The 21,489-nt window shown below is 45.4% G+C and overlaps 1 protein-coding gene across 1 annotated transcript in view; it reads left to right on the forward strand.

The window, feature by feature from the left end:
• Window positions 1–21,489, forward strand: part of LOC101551014 (transmembrane protein 180) — a 63,890-nt gene that overhangs the window by 7,634 nt on the left and 34,767 nt on the right. Inside the window, exons 3-5 of the mRNA XM_055136799.1 lie at window positions 11,361–11,515; window positions 15,483–15,566; window positions 20,827–20,949. Coding sequence (XP_054992774.1) covers window positions 11,361–11,515; window positions 15,483–15,566; window positions 20,827–20,949 — 362 coding nt within the window. The remainder of the gene's footprint in view (window positions 1–11,360; window positions 11,516–15,482; window positions 15,567–20,826; window positions 20,950–21,489) is intronic.

Raw genomic sequence — 21,489 nt, forward strand, 5'->3', positions numbered from 1 at the left:
CCCCCTTTTTTATTGATTCACAGTGAGATACAGTTACAAAGCTTTCATGTTTGAGTTTCAGTCATATAATCATCAAACACCCATCCCTTCACCAGTGCACATTTCCCACCACCAAAATCCCCAGTATTCCCCCTCCCTCCCCCTCCCTTCCAACCCTTCCCCTGCCTGTGTGGCAGACAATTTCCTTCATATTCTCTATTTACTTCGGTTACCTTCGATATTTTGACATCAGACCCACCACCACTCAAGCCTGCCGAAAAGGCAATGCTAGACAATTTGTTTTGTATTGCTTGTTATGGATAGAATATAATGTCCAGGAAATTCTGTGTCGTTCTCTTCTGGGAGCTTTAGTTTATAGTCTCTGGACCTTGGCTATTGATGAGGTTACTTGGGGCCAGGGGCAGTTTGTGGGTGTAACTGTCAAGCTACTGGAAAACTGGGGACCTGGGGGGAGAAGGCCCAGTCCCGATCCAAGCGGGCTTGGAGATCTCAGTCATGGGTTCCCGCATATCTGGTTTTCCTGCTGGTCTGCTTTTGGGTGAGGTTCATCCCATCTTGGGTGAGGCTCGTCCGAGCGTGTGGAGAGTGGCCTTGGGCATGGCGGTGGTTGGGTTCTGGAGGTTTTTGGCTGCCGGGGTTCTGCTTGAAGTGGGGAGGGAAACTCAACTTACCCCCCTCAGAGGTGCCGTGGTGAAAACAGCCTGGTGCAGGGTCAGGGCGCTCTGTGGTGCTCTCTTCCGGGAGCTTTAGTTTATAGTCTCAGTGATCATTTCTAAGTATTATTGTCATACTGGTCCCTTCTCTATCCTAACTTCCCTTCACCCCACACACACTTGTGGCAAGCTTCCAACTATTGACCAGTCCTCCTGGCCCCTGTTTTCCCTGGCCTCGGATATTAATCTCATGCTATTTTTTTTATATTCCACAATCATTCTATATTTGTCCCTCTCTCTCTGACTCATCTCACTCAGCATGATACTCTCCATGTCCATCCATTTATAAGCAAATTTCATGACATCATTTTTTCCCATCAGCTGCATATTATTCCATTGTGTACATGCCCCATAGTTTCTTTATCCAGTTGTCTGTTCTGGGGCACTCAGATTGTTTCCAGATTCTGGCTACTGTGAATAGTGCTGCAATGAACATAAAAGTGTTGCTGGCATTTCTGCTGTGTGTTTTTGTTTTCATCGTCGTTGTTTTGTTTTTTGCCTAACTTTTGAAAAATATTCTGTGTGAGGTAGAAACAGTTTCAGAAGTTTTTAAGTGCCACCAGACCTTCTTAAGTTATGGTGAGAGGACAGAATTTGACTTGCTGGGGCTGGCGAGATATTACAGCAGGTAGAGCATTTGCCTCACACAGGACTGACGGGTTTTGATCCCCAGCACTCCATGTGGTCCCCTGACTGCCACCAGGAGTGATCCCTGAGCACCGAGCCAGGAGTAAACCTTGAGCACCATCAAGTGTGGCCCACCCATCCCACCTGAAAAAAAAATTGCCTTTCTATTGTTAGTGTCAAGGCCTTTGCCATCATTTGGTTGCTGCAGATACTATAATAATGATAATAATAATAATAATAATAATAATAATAATAATAATAATAATAAAGTTGCATTTGCTGAACGCTTACCAGGTACCGTAGACCATGCCAAGCATATCGTACCCGTTTATTCATATAATCCTCACAACCATCTTCAAGACGAAGATTTCTTTTTGTCTGGTGTGGGGGGGCAGAGGGGTCCTACATGGTGCTTGGGGAATCTCAGGACCCCTCCTGGTGACTACTGGCCGACCGGGTCAATCACCTTGTACCCACCCACCCTGGACAGTCTCCCCAGCCTAGGGAAAGACTCTTCTGAGCGATGAGTGAAGTGAGGCCCAGAGAATCCTGTCTTCACGGACAGGCACGTTGAGATTCTGTCTGGAAGCTGCCCTGGGAGTGCATATCTAGTGATCAGGGCGCACCAAGGGGGGATTCCCTGTGCTTCATGGGTGCAGCTCCAAGTCTGTGCACGTCTGTGCATGCACAATTGCGAGAAGCTCCCCGCCAGGGCCACGGGGAGTTTCCCAAGGTGTTTGCTTTCGTGTTCAGTGATCCAGGATGGGGACGGGGTGAGTTCCTGTCTCTGCTGGTTATTATCAGATTTGAGGCTCTGTGCACCGTCCCTCCCCACAGATGTGTGTATATATATATATATATATATATATGCATTATATATTATGTATATAATCTTTTTGTATTGTCCCACTTTGAATCATGCCTTTGCCCAAGTTATTTATGCTTTTTCCAGGGTAAGATGAAAACGTTTGTCAAAGTCAGGTGTAAATTTGTTAAGAGTAGATGGATGTATTTAAATTTTTATTCATTTACTTTACTTTCCATGGCTAGACTTTATTGGTTTTATTTTTTATTTATTTTTTGCTTTTTGGGTCACACCCGGTGATGCACAGGGGTTACTCCTGGCTCTTCACTCAGGAATTACCCCTGGCAGTGCTCAGGGGGCCATATGGGATGCTGGGAATTGAACCTGGGTCGGCTGCATGCAAGGCAAACGCCCTACCCACTGTGCTATTGCTCCAGCCCCTCCATGGCTAGACTTTGATTTATGTTTAATTAATTATTTTGGTTTGAGACAACACCCAGCAATTGCTTAATGAGCATTACTCCTGGTGGTGCTCAGGGGACCATATGTGGTGCTGGAATCAAATGTGGGTTGGCCACTTTCAAAGCAAACACCCTACCCACTATACTATTTCTCCAACCCCCACTTGATTCCTTTTTATTGTCAAATGCTTTCATGGTGAGTGAACATAACATGGTTTTGTTTCTCCACTGCTAACTGTGTAGATTATTTCTGCTTTTTGACTGTTAATAATGCTGCCATGAACACTAATATACACGTTTTTTGTGCAGACATATAATTTTACTTCCTTTTGGGTATATACCTATCAGTGAGTATCACTGGAGCGATAGCACAGTGGGTAGGGTGTTTGCCTTGCACACGGCCAACCTGGGTTCAATTCTTCCGTCCCTCTTGGAGAGCCTGGCAAGTTACCAAGAGTATCCTGCCACACAGCAGAGCCTGGCAAGCTACCTGTGGTGTATTGGACATGCCAAAAACAGTAACAAGTCTCACAATGGAGACGTTACTGGTGTCCCCTCGAGCAAATCTATGAACAATGGGACGACAGTGCTACAGTGCTACCTATTAGTGAGAAAGCTGTGTCATAAGGTACTTTATTTCACACTTTTGAGATACTGATAGATCAGTTTCCAAAGCAACCATGCCATTTTAAATTATCTCCTGGGACCGGAGAGATAGTATAGCAGGTAATGTACTTGCCTTGCATGCAGCTGACCTGGGTTTGATCCCTGACATCCTATATGGTTCCCTGAGCACTGCCAGTAATAATTCTTGAGTGCAGAGCCAGGAGTAACCCTTGATCTGAGTGTGGCCCCAAAATAAAACAAAACAAAATTTCTCATCAAAAGTGAGAAGTTCTAGTTTGTCCAACTTTTTACCAACACTTGCCACTATGTTTATCATTTTATTATTAAATTTGGGGCCACACCCAGAAGTACTCCTGTCTTTGTGCTCAGGGATCACTCCTGGTGGGTCTCCAAAGACTGTATGTGGATGGAACTTGGGTGATTATGGGCAAGACAAACACCCTCTCACTGTACTACCTTTCTGACCACCACTGTCACTGTCACTGTCACTGTCATTGTCATCCTATTGTTCATCAATTTGCTTGCGCGGGCACCAGTAACGTCTCCATCGGAGACTTGTTATTACATAACTTGCCAAGAGTATCTGCCATGCGGGCTAAATACTCTTGGTAGCTTGCCGGGCTCTCCGAGAGGGGTAGAGGAACCAAATCCGGGCCGGCCGCATGCAAGGCGAACGCCCTACTCGCTGCACTAAATATTATTATACTCACTGTAGTGTGTGGGAACAGCATTGCATGGCAGTTTAAAAAGATCTTTTTTAAAATATATTTTTGGGGTACACCTGCTGGTGCTCAGGGGTTACTCCTGGCTCTACACTCAAATCACTCCTGGCAATGCTCAGGGGACCATACAGGATGGCAGAGATGGAACCCGGGTCAGGCACATACAAGGTAAGAGCCCTTCCTGCTAGAATGTCACCAGTCCTTATGGTGGTTTTGATATGTTTTAACCTCATGGCTAATCATACTGAAAGTCTTTTCCTATGCTATTGATCGCTGTATATGGAAAAATACCTTTTCAGCTTGCTGCTTTGTTTTTTTGTCTTTGGGGCAACACCTGGCAATGCTCAGGGCTTATTTCTGGCTCTGCACTCAGAATCACTCCTGGAGGTGCTGGAGGGACCATTTGGGGTGCCGGAGATTAAACCTGGGTCAGCTGTGTGCAGGGCAAGCGCCCCACCTGCTGTACCTTCTCCCTTCTATTCTATTCCCCGTATCTAGTTTCCAGACACCCTCCCCCCCATCTATTCTTTTTTACCTCTGTCACAACCTGAGGTCACACAGGTTTCCTTGCAGTTCTAGTAGCTGTGCTTGCCTGGCGTACACTCTCTGGTTGTGGTTCTCAAGCCCATTCGGGTTGCAGTGCTCACTGGACCCAATAGTACACACTCGTCAGTTGTGCTGTTTGCCAGATCACGCACGTGTATACTTGCACTGTGCCAGAGGGCACAAACTTTCATTGTCGTTGTTGTTTTGGGGTCACACCCAGCAATGCTCAGGGGTTACTCCTGGCTCTGCACTCAGGAATCACTCCTGGTGATGCTCGGGGGACCATAGGGGATGCCGGGGATCAAACCGGGGTTGGCCACCATGCCAGGCAAGTGCCCTACTTGCTGTACTGGCACTCCAGCCCCAGAGGCCGCAAACATTGTGCTCTGATGCCTGTGATTTCCAGCTGTAGTGCCACAACAAGGTCCTTTTCCGTCCACGGGGGCCGTGCTGGGGGTGGAATTCTGCGCGTTCCCCCGGAGATCTCTCCGGCCCGCAGAGAGACAACAGTGGAAAGCGCTCCTAATTGGGTGGATTCTAAGAGTGGTCCCGATCTGAAATAAAACTAGTGAGGATAATAAATAGGGGGCTCAAGACGACACATGCCAATCAAGAGCAACTTTATTAACAGCCATGCTGGTTTTATACTTTTCTTAGCAGGGGGTTGGTACATAAGTTGTCAATCATCAGGGAAGTGTCTTCTCAGACCAAATAAGGAAAGGTTCGGGGCATACTTTGGTGGGCTTACAACATTCTCCAAGAGTAGGTTGAGAAATAGTGGGGAGGGGAAGGCAAGGGTTTATCTGGCAGGAGCATCTGTCAGGAGGAACGCACAAGGCTTTTAGTGTAGAGGAAGACACTCTACTTTACAGGCTTTTTGGGGTCTCTTAGTTAACTGCCCTGGGCTACTTTTACTTCTTGAGTTTAGCTATTTCCTTTGTCACAAGGGCACCTGTGCCTCAGGTCATGCAAAGCTGGTAATGGAATTTTCCGGTTTGTCCAGGGTAAAGGTTTAGGGGTCCTCTTTTGTTCAGGGTCCTGAACAGTCCCCAACAGAATTCTTGTTCTCAGGTTTGCCCGGCAGGTGCTTGCCCCCGGTGCTCCCCTCAGGTCTCACAGACCTGGAGGTAAGGGATCTTCTTATTTTCTATCTCGAGGTCTTAGATGGGTGACTCCCAGTCTCTCTTCGGCTGGTAAGTATCAAGCCTGGCTAGGGCCGGAGCCAGGGGGCAGCGGGCAGGGCGCTCGCCTCGCAGGTGGCAGACCCTGGGTTCTATCCCCGAATTCATAGGGTCTCCTGAGCCTCCAGGAGTGATTCCCCGAGGGAAGAGCCAGGAGTCAGCCCTGAGTGGCCCAAACAAACAAACAAACAAAACCGAAAGAGAAGTATGGCTAAAAGCTTTCCCCAATCCTTTTTCTTCAATTTTTGGGGCCACACCCAGCTGCACTCAGGAATGTTGGGGATCAAGCCCAGCCTCCTGCATGCAAAGTATTTGCTCCAGCCCCTGAAGGCCTCTGGCCCCAATAATCTCTTTTCTTAATTTTTTTTTTTTGTTTTTATGTTTTGGGCCGCACCCGGTGATACTCAGGAATTACGCCTGGTGGTGCGTGGGGGACCCTAAGAGGATTGAACCCTGGTCAGCCACATGCTCTGGCCCCATAATCCTTTTCTTTAAACCCTCATACTGACATGTGAATGTCACTTGTTTGAGAAAACATCAGAAAATGAAAATCCAAAGTTGCTCTAAATTTATTCTTAACTTCTAGAAACATGATTTGTATAAACTGGTAGGGTTGAAAAAAGAGAGTTCAGGGGCCGGAGAGATAGTGCGATGGGCAGGGTGCTTGCTTGACATGTGGCCAACCCAAATTCTATCCTCTGCACCCCATGTGATGCTCCGGGCCCCATAAGGAATAATCCCTGAGCACAGTGCTAAGAGTAAGGCCTGAGCATTGCCGGGTATGGCCCCAAATAAAAAACAAAACCAAAAACAATCCACAAGTGTTTATTTGGGTAAATAAACCCTGGAGGTGTTGGGTATAGTTTTAACAGAAGCATTTTAGCACTGTAGCACTGTCAGTCCTGTTGTTCATTGATTTGTTCCAGCGGGCACCAGTAACGTCTCCATTGTGAGACTTTTTTTTTCTTTTTGGGTCACACCTGGCGATGCACAGGGGTTACTCCTGGCTTTGCACTCAGGAATTACTCCTGGTGGTGCTTAGGGGACCATATAGGATGCTGGGAATTGAACCCGGGTCGGCCGCATGCAAGGCAAACGCCCTACCCGCTGTGCTATCGCTCCAGCCCCTGTTCTTACTGTTTTTGGCATATCGAATATGTCATGGGTAGCTTGCCAGGCTCTGCCGTGAATGGCAGGATACTCTCGGTAGCTTGCCGGGCTCTCCAAGAAAGATGGAGGAATGGAACCCGGGTCAGCTGCATGCAAGGCAAATACCTTACCCGCTGTGCTATTGCTCCAGTCTCTCGTTTAAAAGAAGAGCACTGTATTTTCATTTCCCCAGTGGCCTGTTTTTTTGAGGAAGCAGATGCATGAAAGGAGAAAAGAGTAAACAAGTTGCTCTTCTCTCTAATAATTGTTTTGTTAGGTCCATGGTTCTTCCACATCCCCTCAGAGAGATGGAGATAGAATAGAATATGGGTTAAGCGCAAGGCTTGGGGGCCAGAGAGATAGTATAGTAGGTAGGGCGCCTGCCTTGCAAGCAGCCGACCTGGGTTTGATTCCTCACAGCCTATATGGTCCCCTGAGCACTGCCAGGAGTAATTCCTAAGTGCTGAGCCAAAAGTAATCCCTGAGCATCATCGGGTGTGACCCAAAAAGAAAAAAGGAAAGAAAAAAAAAAGAGCATGGCTTGGGAGTACTGTAGGAGTCTGACTCCCCCACTTACTAACTGTGTGACTCTAGGTTAGTTCCTCAACCTCTCTGTGTCTGTTTCCTCCTCTGCAAAATGAAGATCAAAACAGATGGAGCTGTTATGAGAACGAAGTGAATGAAAACATACGAAGTCCAGTAAAACAGTTCCTGGCACAAAATAAACACTGGAAATGTCAACTCTTCTTATTAAGACTTGCACAGCAAGTGTTTATTATTCCTTCGCTGAGAGCTTGGCACTGCCTTTATCTGTTTCCGTTTGGGCTCTTCTGGCATAAGTTTGCCGACGCTGTGGAGAGCACAGCATTCACAAACTCCTCCTCAGCAGACAGGGCTGGAGAGCCAAGACTTCAGCCGGCAGAGTTTGATTTTAGCAAAAGAAAAAGTCTTTCTTATGTAATTTATGGTAGACCAGAGAATCAATCATTTTGTAGTTTTTAAGATACTGGACAAAATAATACCAGGAGGGGCCGGAGCTATAGCACAGCGGGTAGGGCGTTTGCCTTGCACGCGGCCGACCCGGGTTCGATCCCCGGCATCCCATATGGTCCCCCAAGCACTGCCAGGAGTAATTCCTGAGTGCAAAGCCAGGAGTAACCCCTGAGCATTGCTGGGTGTGACCAAAAAGCAAAAAAAAAAAAAATACCAGGAGCCGGAGCGATAGCACATTGGTAGCGCGCTTTCCGTGCATGCCACGACCACGGTCCATTCCCGGCACCCTCTACGGTCCCCCAAGCTTGCCAGGAGTGATCACAGAATCACAGGGTACAGAGCCAGGAATCAGCCTGAGCACTTCCAGGCGTAGCCCACCCACCCCCACCTCAATAACATTATTATTATCATTATTATTATTATTATTATTATTACTATTATTATTAGCACATGGTAGGGCGTTCGCCTTTCACGCGGCCGACCCGTGTTTGATTCCTCCGCCCCTCTCAGAGAACCCGGCAAGCTACCCAGAGTATCGCGCCCGCACGACAGAGCCTGGCAAGCTACCTGTGGTGTATCTGATATGTCAAAAACCAGTAACAATAAGTCTCACAATGAGAGACGTTACTGGTGCCTGCTCGAGCAAATTGTTGAGCAACGGGATGACAGTGACAGTGATTATTATTATTGCTTTTTGGGTGACACCCGGCAATGCACAGGGGTTACTCCTGGCTCTGTACTCAGGGACAGTGCTCGGGGGACCATATGGGATGCTGGGAATTGAACCCCGGGTTGGCCGTGTGCAAGGCAAATGCCCTACCCACTGTGTTATTGCTCCAGCTCCGAGTAGACGATTATTGACTTGTGGTACAATCAGGGAGAAAGATGATGGAGAGCATTAGACATAGAAAATGCTTTTTAGTTAAAGTACTTTGTTGTCGGTAAAAATGTTACTGGTGCAATTCAGACCTAAGGACATCTGGTTTCAAAGCCTTGCTCTTTCTACTCTGTCACCTATTCTGATATTCATTTTTTGTTTTTGGGTCACACCTGGCGATGCTCAGGGGTTACTTCTGGCTCATGCACTCAGGAATTACTCCTGGCAGTGCTCAGGGAACCATATGGGATGCTGGGAATTGAACCTGGGTCGGCCGCATGCAAGGCAAACGTCCTACCCGCTGTGCTATCACTCCAGCCCCTATTCTGATATTCTTTAATTTCCTTTTTTTTTCTTTTTTGGGTCACACTCAGCGATGAACAAGCCTTACTCCTGGCGGTGCTCTTGGGACCATATGGGATGTTGGGAATCACGTGTAAGGCAAACACCCTACCCGCTGGGCTATTGCTCCAGCCCTTCTTTAATTTCTTATTTTATTTTGTTTTTATTTGGGGGCCACATAGGGGGGTGCTCAGTGCACCTCCTGACTCTGTGCGCAGGGATCACTCCTAGAAGGGTTCGGGGGACCCTATGTGGTGCTGGGGATCGAACTTGGGTCAGCCATGTGCAAGGCAAATGTCCTGCCTGCTGCACTATTTCTCTGGCCTCTAATTTGTTGTATTTTGATGAAATAATACAAAGAAGAAACTTCATCTCGATATGTGGAAATGCATGGCTGGACAATGTTATCATTTTATGTTGGCATGGAGTGGGACTTCCTGAGTGCTCGCATGCTTTCTCTTTCAGAACACTTAAGAAATGCTTTGGATCACATCAATCACAGAGCCATTGTTTTTAAGTGTCTAGAAAATGAGCTCTTGTTCCTTGAAAGTAGGAAGCCAAGAAATCTTTCGGGTGGGGAGAACCCTTCCTTATATTTATCAAAGAACATTTGTATTCCACACGCATCATTAAAAATTCTCTTCTAATTGTAATGGTACTTGCATTGAGTGAGTGAAAACTTTTCAGGGCTAAACAATGCACTTTTTAATGGAAAACAAAGGGTCTCCTCATCTTTGTTAATGTATATATGGATATTTAGCACAAGCTTTTCGATTTAGAACAATAGTTATTTTAATTGATAGGGAGAAATATAGAAGAACACTATCTTAGTTCTCAATGCAAGTCTATTAGAATTATGAAAATATGTAAGGTTAGGCACAAAACACAACCAGAAGACACAGAATCTTAAATTTAAGAGACAGAATCTTAAACTGTTATTTGTCTGTGCGTGTTTAATTTTTTTTGAATTTTATTTTATTGAATCACCATGTGGAAAATTACAATGCTTTCAGGCTTAAGTCTCGGTTATGCAATGCTGAAACAACCATCCCTTCACCAGTGCCCATATCCCACCACCAAAAAAAAAAACCAAAAAACACAGTACACCTCCCATCCCGCCCCCCCTGCCCCCCCCCCCGCCTTGTAACTGATAAGTTTCACTTTACTTTCTATTTACTTTAGTTACATTCAATATTTCAACACAAGCCTCACTATTATTGTTAGGAGTACCCCACTAGAGTCAGACCTGTTGTGAAGAGATATGAGGTTTTGGATTTCTGTACTTTAGCAACTAAGTCCAGGGAGATTTCTTCCAGATATTGGATCATTGCAAGCTTGTAAACCCCATCTGTGGTCGTCATGATATGGCGGTCACCACGCCCTTCACCCCCGGCAAGGAAGAGGCGAGAGAGAGAAATACCTTTCCCCTCCTGGGCGGGCATGGGGCCTCGACTTAGTTCTCAGTCTGGAGACATTCTGCGAGGAGCTGCCCATGCCGAAAAATTTAGCTGGTGTCTGGAGTCACGCTCATGCAGCTGTGGAGAGGCTGCACACATGTGCGGCCCCCGAGATCACATCTTGGCGGCAGCGCGTGATGTTTAATTTTAATTTAAAAATTGCATTTCAGGGGCCAGGAGATAATATAGTGGTTATAGGTTAGGGCTCCTTGCCCCAAAACTTTTCTGTCCCCTCCCCCCAAAATAAAAACAAAAACAACAATGTTTGGGAATGTTTTTAAACACCGTCTCTTTCTGCAGGTCCGCCCGTTTGTCTGTCTGTCTGTCTCTAGTTTTTGAGCCACAACTTGCCTAGCTCAGGGCTTGCTTCTGGCTCTGTGCTCAAAGGTAACTCCTGGAAGGCTCCAGGGGCCAATGGGGTGCTGGGCACCAAACCTGGGTTTGATGGGCTACATGCAAGGCAAGCGTTCTACCTGCTGTCCTATCATACTATCTCTTTGGCCCCTACAGTTTGTTTTTTAGTGGTAAATTCTTTCCTATGGTTGGTTTTAGTGAAATCTCCTTATGTCAGTGAGAAAATTAAAATGTAGTAATTTCCTGGCTTATTTAATTAATAGGAAATAATAGGGTTTTTCTTTTGGCTAATTTAGACTATTACTATTCTTCCCTGATTTTTGTGGAAGCATATAAGCATACAGATAACTGCATTTTGAACATTGGTAGATGGTTTTGTGTATTCCAACTGACATTCTAATTGAGTTTACAAAGCAAGTTAGGTTTTTGCTGAGGATATTTCTTTTGTCGTCAGCAAAATTCATAGGATCGCATCTTCATACAATGTCAATCTGTTTCAATTTCAGTGTCTTATACTTATTAGTCAATCCTGGCTGAAGAAGTACGGCTACTACAAAATCATCTTAATTTCTTTCTACCTAGAAGGCACAGCCTCCATTGTCATGTTATTGGTTGGACAGCAATACTATTACTTTTTGACTCTCTATCTCATGATTATCATGTAAGTAAATGCCTGTACTACGCCAGATGTATGTCCCCAAATTGCTCACCATTCCCCCTTTCAAGCCATGAAGCCACTTTGATCCACATGTCTAGGCAGAGCAGTACACCTTTGTGCCAGCTTGAATGGTCACTGCTGCTTTTTCCCAAAGGAGTCTTATTCGTTAGATTTTGTTGGAAAGTTGCTCGTTTTATCTTATCAAAACGCACCATTTCATAATGGCTGCCACCTAAGTGTTGATTGCCTTTGTTCGCCAGCAGGGGAAATACCTATATTTATCTTTTTCTTTTAATTTATTTTTATTAAAAGCACTGTGATTTACAAAGTTGTTCATTATGTGGTTGTTTCAAGCATTGAGTGTTCTGTCAGTCACCAATTGATAATGGTCTTACCTCCCTAATGTGTCCTGCATTAATCTCTTTTCTCTTGCCACCACCATTCCTCAACAGGTTCTCATGTCATTTTTTTTTTTTTGGCACACTTAGCTGTACTCAGGAAATCACTCCTGGCAGTGCTCAGAAGACTGTACAAGCTACTGGGGATTGAGTCTGGGTTGGTTCTGTCCAAGGCAACCATCTAGGGCTCCTCTGATGAGATTTTTTTTTTCTTTTTGAGTCACACCCAGCGATGCACAGGGGTCACTCCTGACTCTGCACTCAAGAATCATCCCTGGCAGTGCTCCGGGAACCCTATGGGATGCTGGGAATCGAACCCGGGTTGCCGCGTGCAAGGGAAATGCCCTACCCGCTGAGCTATTGCTCCAGCCCCTGATCAGATCTTTTATGAAATTGTTATGCAGTCATTTTCGTGTTCTCCTGCATGTAGTCCTATCTCTTCGACCTTTTTTTCCATACTGCTTCTAGAACATGACTTTGTTTGGCTTAACAACCTGCAGTGCTAGAGATGGAGTTGAGGCTTTGCAGGCGTATGCTCTGCTACCGAATTGTTCTCTTAACGATCTTTTGGCGGGGAGGTGGAGGGGTGCTCAGGAAATCCAGAGCCCATTCCTGGCTTTAGTTGGCCAGTTGAGCCAGGTTCCATGCTAGGGCTGGAGGCAGCTGTGCTGAGCTCTGGTCCTGACCTGCTGGAATCTTCGAGAACCAGCCCAGCAGTGCCTGGTGGTGGTGGTGGTGGTGGGAGTGATGGGGGAGTATTCCTGGGCTACGCTCAGCAAAACACGTGCCGGGGACTGAACTCGGGTCCAATGTGGAGGCATGCCATGTGTGTGCTCTAATCCCCCTGTACTAAATTTCCATTGCTCTGCTTATTAATCTTTTATGTTTCATTGGGGGCCACACTGGGCAGTGCTCAGGGCTTATTTCTGTTTCTGGGCTCAGGGATCGTCCCTGGTGGAACTCAGCAGACTGTACTCAGTGCAGGAGATTGAACGGGGTCAAGTGCAGGCAAGGAAAGGACTTTTTTTTTTCCTTTTTGGGTCACACCTGGCAATGCACAGGGGTTACTCCTGACTCTGCACTCAGGAATTACTCCTGGCGGTGCTCAGGGGACCCTATGGGATTCTGGGAATCGAACCCGGGTTGGCTGAGTGCAAGGCAAACGCCCTACCTGCTGTGCTATTGCTCCAGCCCCAGGAAAGGACTTTAATCCAGTATTATTTCTCCAGTTCTCTTTAATAATCTCAAGAGGTTTACCATTGCATTTATTTTTTAAATATATTATTATTATTATTATTATTGGGCTGGAGTGAAAGCACAGTGGGTAGGGCATTTGCCTTGCATGCGGCCGACCTGGGTTTGATTCCTCCGTCCCTCTTGGAGAGCCCGGCAAGCTACGGAGAGTATCTTGCCCACACGGCAGAGCCTGGCAAACTACCTGTGGTGTATTCGATATGCCAAAAACAGTAACAACAAGTCTCACAATGGAGACGTTACTGGTGCCTGCTCAAACAAATCGATGAGCAATGGGATGACAGTGTCAGTGATGTTATTGTTATCATTATTATTACTATTATTAGTATTGGGCTCACCACATCCTGTACTATCGTTCTAGCCCCTCCCATTGCATCTAGAATATGAGTGAAGTGGTAAATGTCTTTTTAGAGGCTGCAGAGAGTACAGCAGGAAAGGCGCTTGCCTTGTACGTGTTCAATCCAGGTTTGATCTCCAGCATCCCATATGGTCTGCTCTCACCACCAGGAGTAATTCCTGAGTGCAGAGCCAGGAGTAACCTCTGAGTATTGATGAGCATGGCTCCCAAACCCCAAAAAGAGAAAAATTTAAAAAAAATTTAAATGTCTCGTGGCTGGAGCGATAGCACAGCGGGGAGGGCGTTTGCCTTGCATGCGGCCGACCTGGGTTCAATTCCCAGCATCCCATAGGGTCCCCTGAGCACCGCCAGGAGTAATTCCTGAGTGCATGAGCCAGGAGTAACCCCTGTGCATCACCGGGTGTGACCCAAAAAGCGAAAAAAAAATTTTAATGTCTTTATACTATTGATTTTTGTTTGCTTGTTTTTAGATTATATCCATGACACTTGGGGGCTATTTCTGGTCTGTTGATTGGGCAGGGGAGGGCTCTATCCCAGCAGTGATAAATAGGGGGGCATGTGGTGCCAGGGATTGAACTCCAGGCCCCCTCATGCAGAGCCTGTGCTCAGCCCTTTCACCATCTCTTCAAACGTTTATCTTTATTTTAAGAACAAAAAATTTTTTTTTTTTACTGAAGCCTTTCCCCGTTTTCATTCTCTTCTATTAATTGAAATGTTATATGGCTTTTTATAGTTCTTAACTTATCCTATTCTTAGAGCAAGAGAAAAAATGATGGATTCCCCTAGCATGCTTTGTTCTTTCGGATCTATTCATAATTTAAGCAGATCAAGTGAATAAGTAGTCGTTTGGAAGTGAGAAAAAAATTGCTTTTAAACATCCTAAAAAGATTTTTAAAAATCTGGAAAGAGCCTGAGAGATGATACAGTGGGAAAGGTCCTTGCCTTTCATCTAACTGACCTGGGTTCGATCCCTGGCATCCAATATGGTCCCCTGAGCCTATCAGGAATGTTTCCTGGGTGCAGAGCCAGGAGGAACCCCTGAGCACTGCCGGGTGTGTCCCCAAAACAAAACCATAAGAAAAACGAGTTATTTCTTTTTTGACTTTTTTTTGGTCACCTATGGTAGTACTCAAGGGTTACTCCTAGCTTTGTGCTGGGGTCCCTCCCACCAATGCTGGGGACCATGTGGGCTTGACCATACGGGACAAACTAGATCTCTAGCATGCTAAGTGTTGCACTCATCCTGTTGAGCTCTCTGGCCAAGTTGTTTCACTTTTAAAATTATCATATATATATATTCATAAACATATATTTAGGAGAATAGAACTGTGAACACTTCTATTTGCTTTTGTAGCATACTATTTTCTTTATATATATTATATTCATATGTATATGATATTTAGGGGAATAGAAGCGTGTACTCTATTCATGGCTTTAACAGTATACAATTTTCTCTTTTTACAAACCCATATAACTTTTTAAAAAAATTTATTGAATCACCGTGAGATAGTTACAAGCTTTCATGTTTGGGTTACAATCTCACAATGATCAAACACCCATCCCTCCACCAGTGCACATTCCCCACACCCTTTCCCATCCTCCCCCTGACTCCATGGCAGACAATATTCCCCATACTTTCTCTCTACTTTGGGGCATTATGGCTTGCAACACAGACACTGAGAGGTCATCATGTTTGTTCCATTATCTACTTTCGGCATGCATCTCCCATCCCAACTGGTTCCTCCAGCCATCATTTCCTTAGTGGTCCCTTCTCTATTCCATCTGCCTTCTCCCCTCTACTCATGAAGCAGGCTTCCAGCTCTGGGGCAATCCCCCTGGCCCTTGTATCTACTGTCCTTGGTACAAACCTATAAACTTTCATTTGATGTCTGTTCTAAACAAATTCTGTGGCTCCCAGGTATATAAAATTTTCATATGTGTGTTTTAAACTTGTTTGTAGGGTGACTGTGCAGGCTGCTTTTTGCTTGTTTTACCTGCCACTCGCTGACATGGTTGATGCGGATGTGCTGAAGTTTGACCGGCAGTAAGTCTATTCATGCACCAGCTATGAAATAATCTCTATGGGCGGGAGATAGTGGAGTCTCCACACCTCAGTTCTATTGCCACCACAAATCACCTTAAAGAAAACCATTCACGTCATCATTGGGAATGAGAGGACAGACAATAATAGGAAATCTACACTTGTTTGTCTGAGCAACTTTTCCTTGTTTCTGAATAGACATCATAAACTTTGATCTCTGGGTTTCACAAAGCTGATGCAACCAGGCTCCCAAAACCAAAGTAAAATCTAAGTTTTATGTTCCGCAAACTCGAACACACAACCGATAAAGGCAGCATGACCTTTGCTCTGTGACATGGCAAGAAATGAAAATGAGAAATCAAGGTCCATCTTAGCGCTTTTTTTCCCTGAAGACATAGACATGAATCATGAATGGTTTTGTTCTTTGGAAAGGTGATAAAATTCACTTGATCGGCAGATATTTTTCACTGTGTATGGATTAGAAAGGAACATGTAATATGTGGGTTTTTTCCTGGCTTTTGGGGTCACATCCAGTGATGCTCAGGGGTTACTTCTGGTTCTGCACTCAAGATTACTCCTAGTGGTGCTCAAGGGACCATATGAGATGCCGGGAACCAAACCGAGGTTGGCCACATGCAAGGAAAATGCCCTACCTGCTGTACTATTGCTCCAACGCCTGCAACATGAAGACAGACTCTTTCTTTAAATTAATTTAATTTTTATACTTGTTCACAATAGTTCATTATAGATAACATTCAAACACCAATCCCACCACCATGCACATTCCCACCACCATAAGAGGAAAGTGTATGAAGATCATTGTATTTCATCCTGAAGCCTTTTAGGCCCTTGTATAAGAGATTACAAACATATATGTTAAACCCAAACAAATGTGTGCTACTTTTGGTACATCAGTGGGCTAGAGTATAAGAGGTCGCGCAGCCACAAATGTGGCCGTGCACCCAGGACGTTCTGTGTCACTCTCTTCCAGGAACTTTATTTCATAGTCTCTGGATCTTGACTGTTGATGAGATTATATGGTGTCAGAAGCAGTTTGTGGGTGCGACTGCCAAGCTGCTGGAAAACTGGGGAGCTGGGGGGAGGAGGCCTGGTCCCCTTTCTGAATGAGCTTGGAGATCTCAGGACAGACAGGTTCTTAAACTTACCACCTCTGTAGTCTGTAAAAACATCTCGATGCCATGGCCTTGCTCTTTGTCTTTTTTTTTTTTTTGAAGCTGGAGAACAGCATTGCCAGCCTGGTTGCTTGAGTTATCTATAACATCTGTCCTGTTTCAGGGTTTTGTGACTAATTTGTGTTTGAATCTCTCCCTCCCTCCCTCCCTCCCTCCCTCCCTCCCTCCCTCCCTCCCTCCCTCCCTCCCTTCCTTCCTTCCTTCCTTCCTTCCTTCCTTCCTTCCTTCCTTCCTTCCTTCCTTCCTTCCTTCCTTCCTCCCTCCCTTTCTCCCTCCCTCCCTCTCTTCTTTATTTCTTCCCCTCACTCCCTTTCTTTCCTTTCTTCCTCAGGCAGTGCTCAGGGCTTACTCCTGGCTCTGCACTCAAGGGTAACTCCTGACGGTGCTCAGGACATCATATGTGATGTCGGTGATCAAACCCACGTTAGTTGTGTGAGAGGCAAGTGTCTTAACTTGCTGTGCTATCGCTCCAGCCCTTAAAAATAACTTTTAAAAACACAAGTCATCTAACAAGCAATAACTGCAACAAAATCCCCGACAACTCTCAAATTGCCTTTGAACCAGACTGGTTACAAATAAAATGTCTCCAACAGTAAGGAAGGGAACCCCAGTGACTCAATGTCGACATGTGCAAGCACCACGTAGCCTTTGCTCACTCAAACCCCTGCCAGTCTGCGTGGCAGCTCTTATTGACCCAATCAATAACCACCTCCACTGTGTTGGGCACCATGGCAGATGCTGGGGAGAATGCCACGGGTCTCCCTCAACTTCAGCTTTTAGATCACTTGACTTCTGAGTCAATGGCTCTGTGGGACCCGCACTGTTTGCTCCTATTTTCTCTTACCCGGAGTCTGCGATTGGCTTTGCCTCTGTTCTTTGCCAAGATGCGCTGGTTCTGATCAGAATGCTGAATCTATTTTGTAAACCTGGGAAATGTACGTGTAGAAGGAAAGTCATTTCTAGGAAAACAAAGTTAACCACTTTGGGAAGATTTGACAGAAGGTAATTTGTAAAGAAAAACAAAAGGTAATTGAAAAAGAAAAATATTCCCATCAGATCACATCTGTTTTTTTTTTTTTTGAAAAATCAAGAAAACTGCAAGATAACTCGGACTCAGAATTCCTTCCAAATGACATCAGATTCTCCTGATAGCAGGTTGTAGGCATTGTGACACTTATAACTGCAATGTGGATTTTCACGGGGTGGGGAGAAGGGGGGAAGAAGAATCCAAACTTTTAAGGCTATGGTTTTTCTTTCTTTTTTTTCTTCTTGGAAGTACACTGAAAGGGAAAATTTGTGTTTGTAACTTACATTTTATATTCTTGTTTGTACTGGTTAGCCCTCTTAATGACTTAAATGAGCAGAAGAGTGTTTGGAAAACCCTCTTGGCCACTGTGGAGTCACTGTAGTGTAATCTTGTTCATTAGAATCCTGAAGGAGAAAAGAAAAACGTTTTTGGTTTTTAGTAAAAGAAAACTTTCAAAGAGCAAAATGAGCTACAACAACAAATCTAATTTTGAGCATTTCAGCATCATTTTCTTGTGTATCTACTTCAAACCAACTGGTTTATATAAGACAGTTAAAAAGACCATTGCCCTTTTCCAGTTTTACTTTTGGTCTATGAAGTGGCTGCTTATTTTATTTATTTTATTTTTTTGCCTGTTTTATGTGTGCATAAAGCATATTATCCAACAACAACAGAATTGCATTTCACTGAATTTGTTCCAACAACAACAACAACAACAACAACAACAGTGAGAAGGATGATACAGCATGGGCCAAAGCAATATACCGTGGGTAAGGTGCTTACTTTACACGTGGCCAACTAAGGTTCTATTCCTAGCACCCCATATGATCCCGAGCTCAGAGCTCAGAGGCAGGAGTAAGCCCTGAGTACTTCTAGGTATGTCCCACAAACAAACAAACAAACAAAAGATGCATAGTATTTATCAGATAAAAACTAAGGGGAGAGTGGGTTGGTAGGACTAGAGCTTTCATCATCATCATCATCATCATCATCATCATCATCATCATCATCATCATCATCATCATCCTGTTGATTGTCGAATTTCTCGAGCGGTCTCAGTAACGTCTCCATTCATCCTAGCCCTGAGATTTTAGAAGCCTCTCTTTACTCGTTCTTCCCAATGATGCTGCATTGGAAGCTCTTTCAGGGTCAGGAGAATGAGACCCAGCTTGTTACTGGTTTTTGCATATTAATACACCATGGGGACCTTGCAAGGCTCTCCCATGTGGGCAGGAAACTCCCGGTAGTTTGCCAGGTTCTCCCAGAGGGAGAAGTAAGCTATAAGATGTCCCGCTTCTGGGAGCTTGCTTTTTAGTCTCTGGATGTTGGCTGTTGATGGGATTCCACGGCGCTGGGGGCAGTCCCTAAGGTGTGACTGCCTAGCTACTGGGAAATGGGAAATCTGGATGGAGCAGGCCCAGTTCCGATCCAAGCAGCCTTGGAGGTTTCAGCCCCAGGTCCCACACATCTGGGTTCCTCTGCCGGTACCTTCATGTGTGAGGCTCACCTGAAAGTGTGGAGAGGGGCCTTGAGCATGGCTGTGACTAGGCTCCGGAGGTCTTCGGCCGCTGGGAGCTCTGCTCGGGGTGGGGAGGGAAGCTGAAGCCCATCCCCTCCGAGGGACCCCGGGGAAGACAGCCAGAGGGCTGGGCAAGAGACTCTCTGCCGGACTAGAGCTTTGCATATCTAAAACCTTGGGTTTGATCCCTGGCATGTCCCTGCCCCCAAACACACACACATACACATACACACAGACACACAAAGAGACACACACAAAGACATGCACCTAGACACACATACTCACAGACACACATAGACACAGACACACACAGACATAGACACACACACACACTCACAGACACACACACATAGACAGAGACACACACACACAAATGATAAATTTAAAGCAGAGCGGTTAATGTCTCCTCTTCTGAAAATGGGTGTCTTTTACTTTGATCATATCAGATAACTTCAGACGCGAGCAAAGCCTGGTGTGGTTTTGCCTCTCAGGACACTGAGTCTAGTAGTGGTGGGCAGGCCACAATTACACTATTACATCATCCTATAATTGTGATTAGCCCCACTCTCAGGAAACATAAAACTCTTGAGGGGTTAACTTTCCCCCCAGAGATGATACAGCTGGTAGATGGAAGTCCAGGGAATGAAACCTGAGCTCCGACCATCACCCAGTGATCTGGCCTCATCTCTTTCTCTTCCATTTCTCCTCTCCCTTCCCCATCTTTTCTTCTCCGCCTTCCCTTTCTTCTCCTCTTAGTGTCAAGTGTCCCTTGTTCGTTGAAATACAAGATCTTAGCTTCTTGGGTCAAGTCACTTGATTCATCTTCTATGAACTCGTTGTTTCAAAACAGAAAAGATATGGCAGGATTCTCCTTAGAAACACCTGAAATGAATCTTTCGTGAAAGGTGGACAGAAGGGTTTAGACATGAATCCTAGTTCTGCCCCTCTGGGGCCATGTGAGCGTGGGTCAGTCCCTCTGTTTTCTCGTCTCCTAAGGCAGGAGTGCTAGAATCTTCCTCTTGGGGCTGTGGTGGGCGCACAGCCCCGGATCACTCTCTTTACTGAGCATTTGATGGTTTCGACTAGGGCTACATTCTTTTTCTCTCTGTGTTGCTTTCTATCTCTCTGTCTTTGTCTCTATCTCTGACTCCTCCCCACATCTCCTATGTCCCAAATAAAAAACTTTTATTTTACACACACAAAAGAGATGTTAGAAAACTAGCTTTCCATCCTCTTACCTGTGGGTTTTTTTTTCTTATTTATTGATTTATTTTGTTCCCCACCCCCCAAGCTGTGCTCAGGGCTTACTCCCTTGGGGATATCATATGTGAGGAAGCTCCTTGTGGTTCAGTAACCCCTCATGACAAAGTCAGGAGAGCCCTGGAACTGCTGTATTCCGTGTCATTGTCTAGTTAGGGTCAAGGTGGACTTTAGAGACAAAAAGATCCTCACATACACGTTCGCACATGAACACATTCATGCATGCATGTGGATACAGATGCACGCTGTCTTTTTCCATTGCAGGTCACCCCTTTTTTCAGTGGTCTTCGGCATAAACGCTTTGTTTACCAAACCTGCTCAGGCCTTGGCACCCATGGTGATACTCTTTGGGCTGAAGCAGTATGGATACGGGAGCCCCAATGAAAGGTAAGAAGCCCCTTGAAACAATGTCATGGAACTCGGAAAGCAAGCTCAGCCTTGCATATTGATTAGCTGGGCACTTAATATTGGACTTTGGATATCCTTAGTCATCAACTCATAGATTTTGAGTAAGCTACGATAATAGGTGCTTGTGTCAGAAGTGCTTGAAAGGGAGGCTCTTCCCAGCTGACGCAGGGGCTGTGGTTTGTGCTCAGCCTGGTGGAATGCACCGGAAACAACCACGTGTTCCGTAATATATGCTTCAAGTACCTGTTGTTATCAGGAAACTCACTATTGGGTCTGGAGTGATAGCACAGTGGGTAGGGCATTTGCCTTGCATGCAGTTGACCGGGTTTGATTCCCAGAATCCCATAGGGTCCCCTGAGCACCACCAGGAATAATTCCTGAGCACTGAGCCAGGAGTTAAACTCTGTGCATCACCAGGTGTGACCCAAAAAGCAAAAAAAAAAAAAGTTCTTAGAAGGAAACTTCCTATTTATTGCTTTAAGTCATTCACTTAACATTTAATTCCACAAATGTTTCTGA

The sequence above is a fragment of the Sorex araneus genome, chromosome 4, assembly GCF_027595985.1.
Source record: "Sorex araneus isolate mSorAra2 chromosome 4, mSorAra2.pri, whole genome shotgun sequence".
Taxonomy (NCBI): Eukaryota; Metazoa; Chordata; class Mammalia; order Eulipotyphla; family Soricidae; genus Sorex; species Sorex araneus.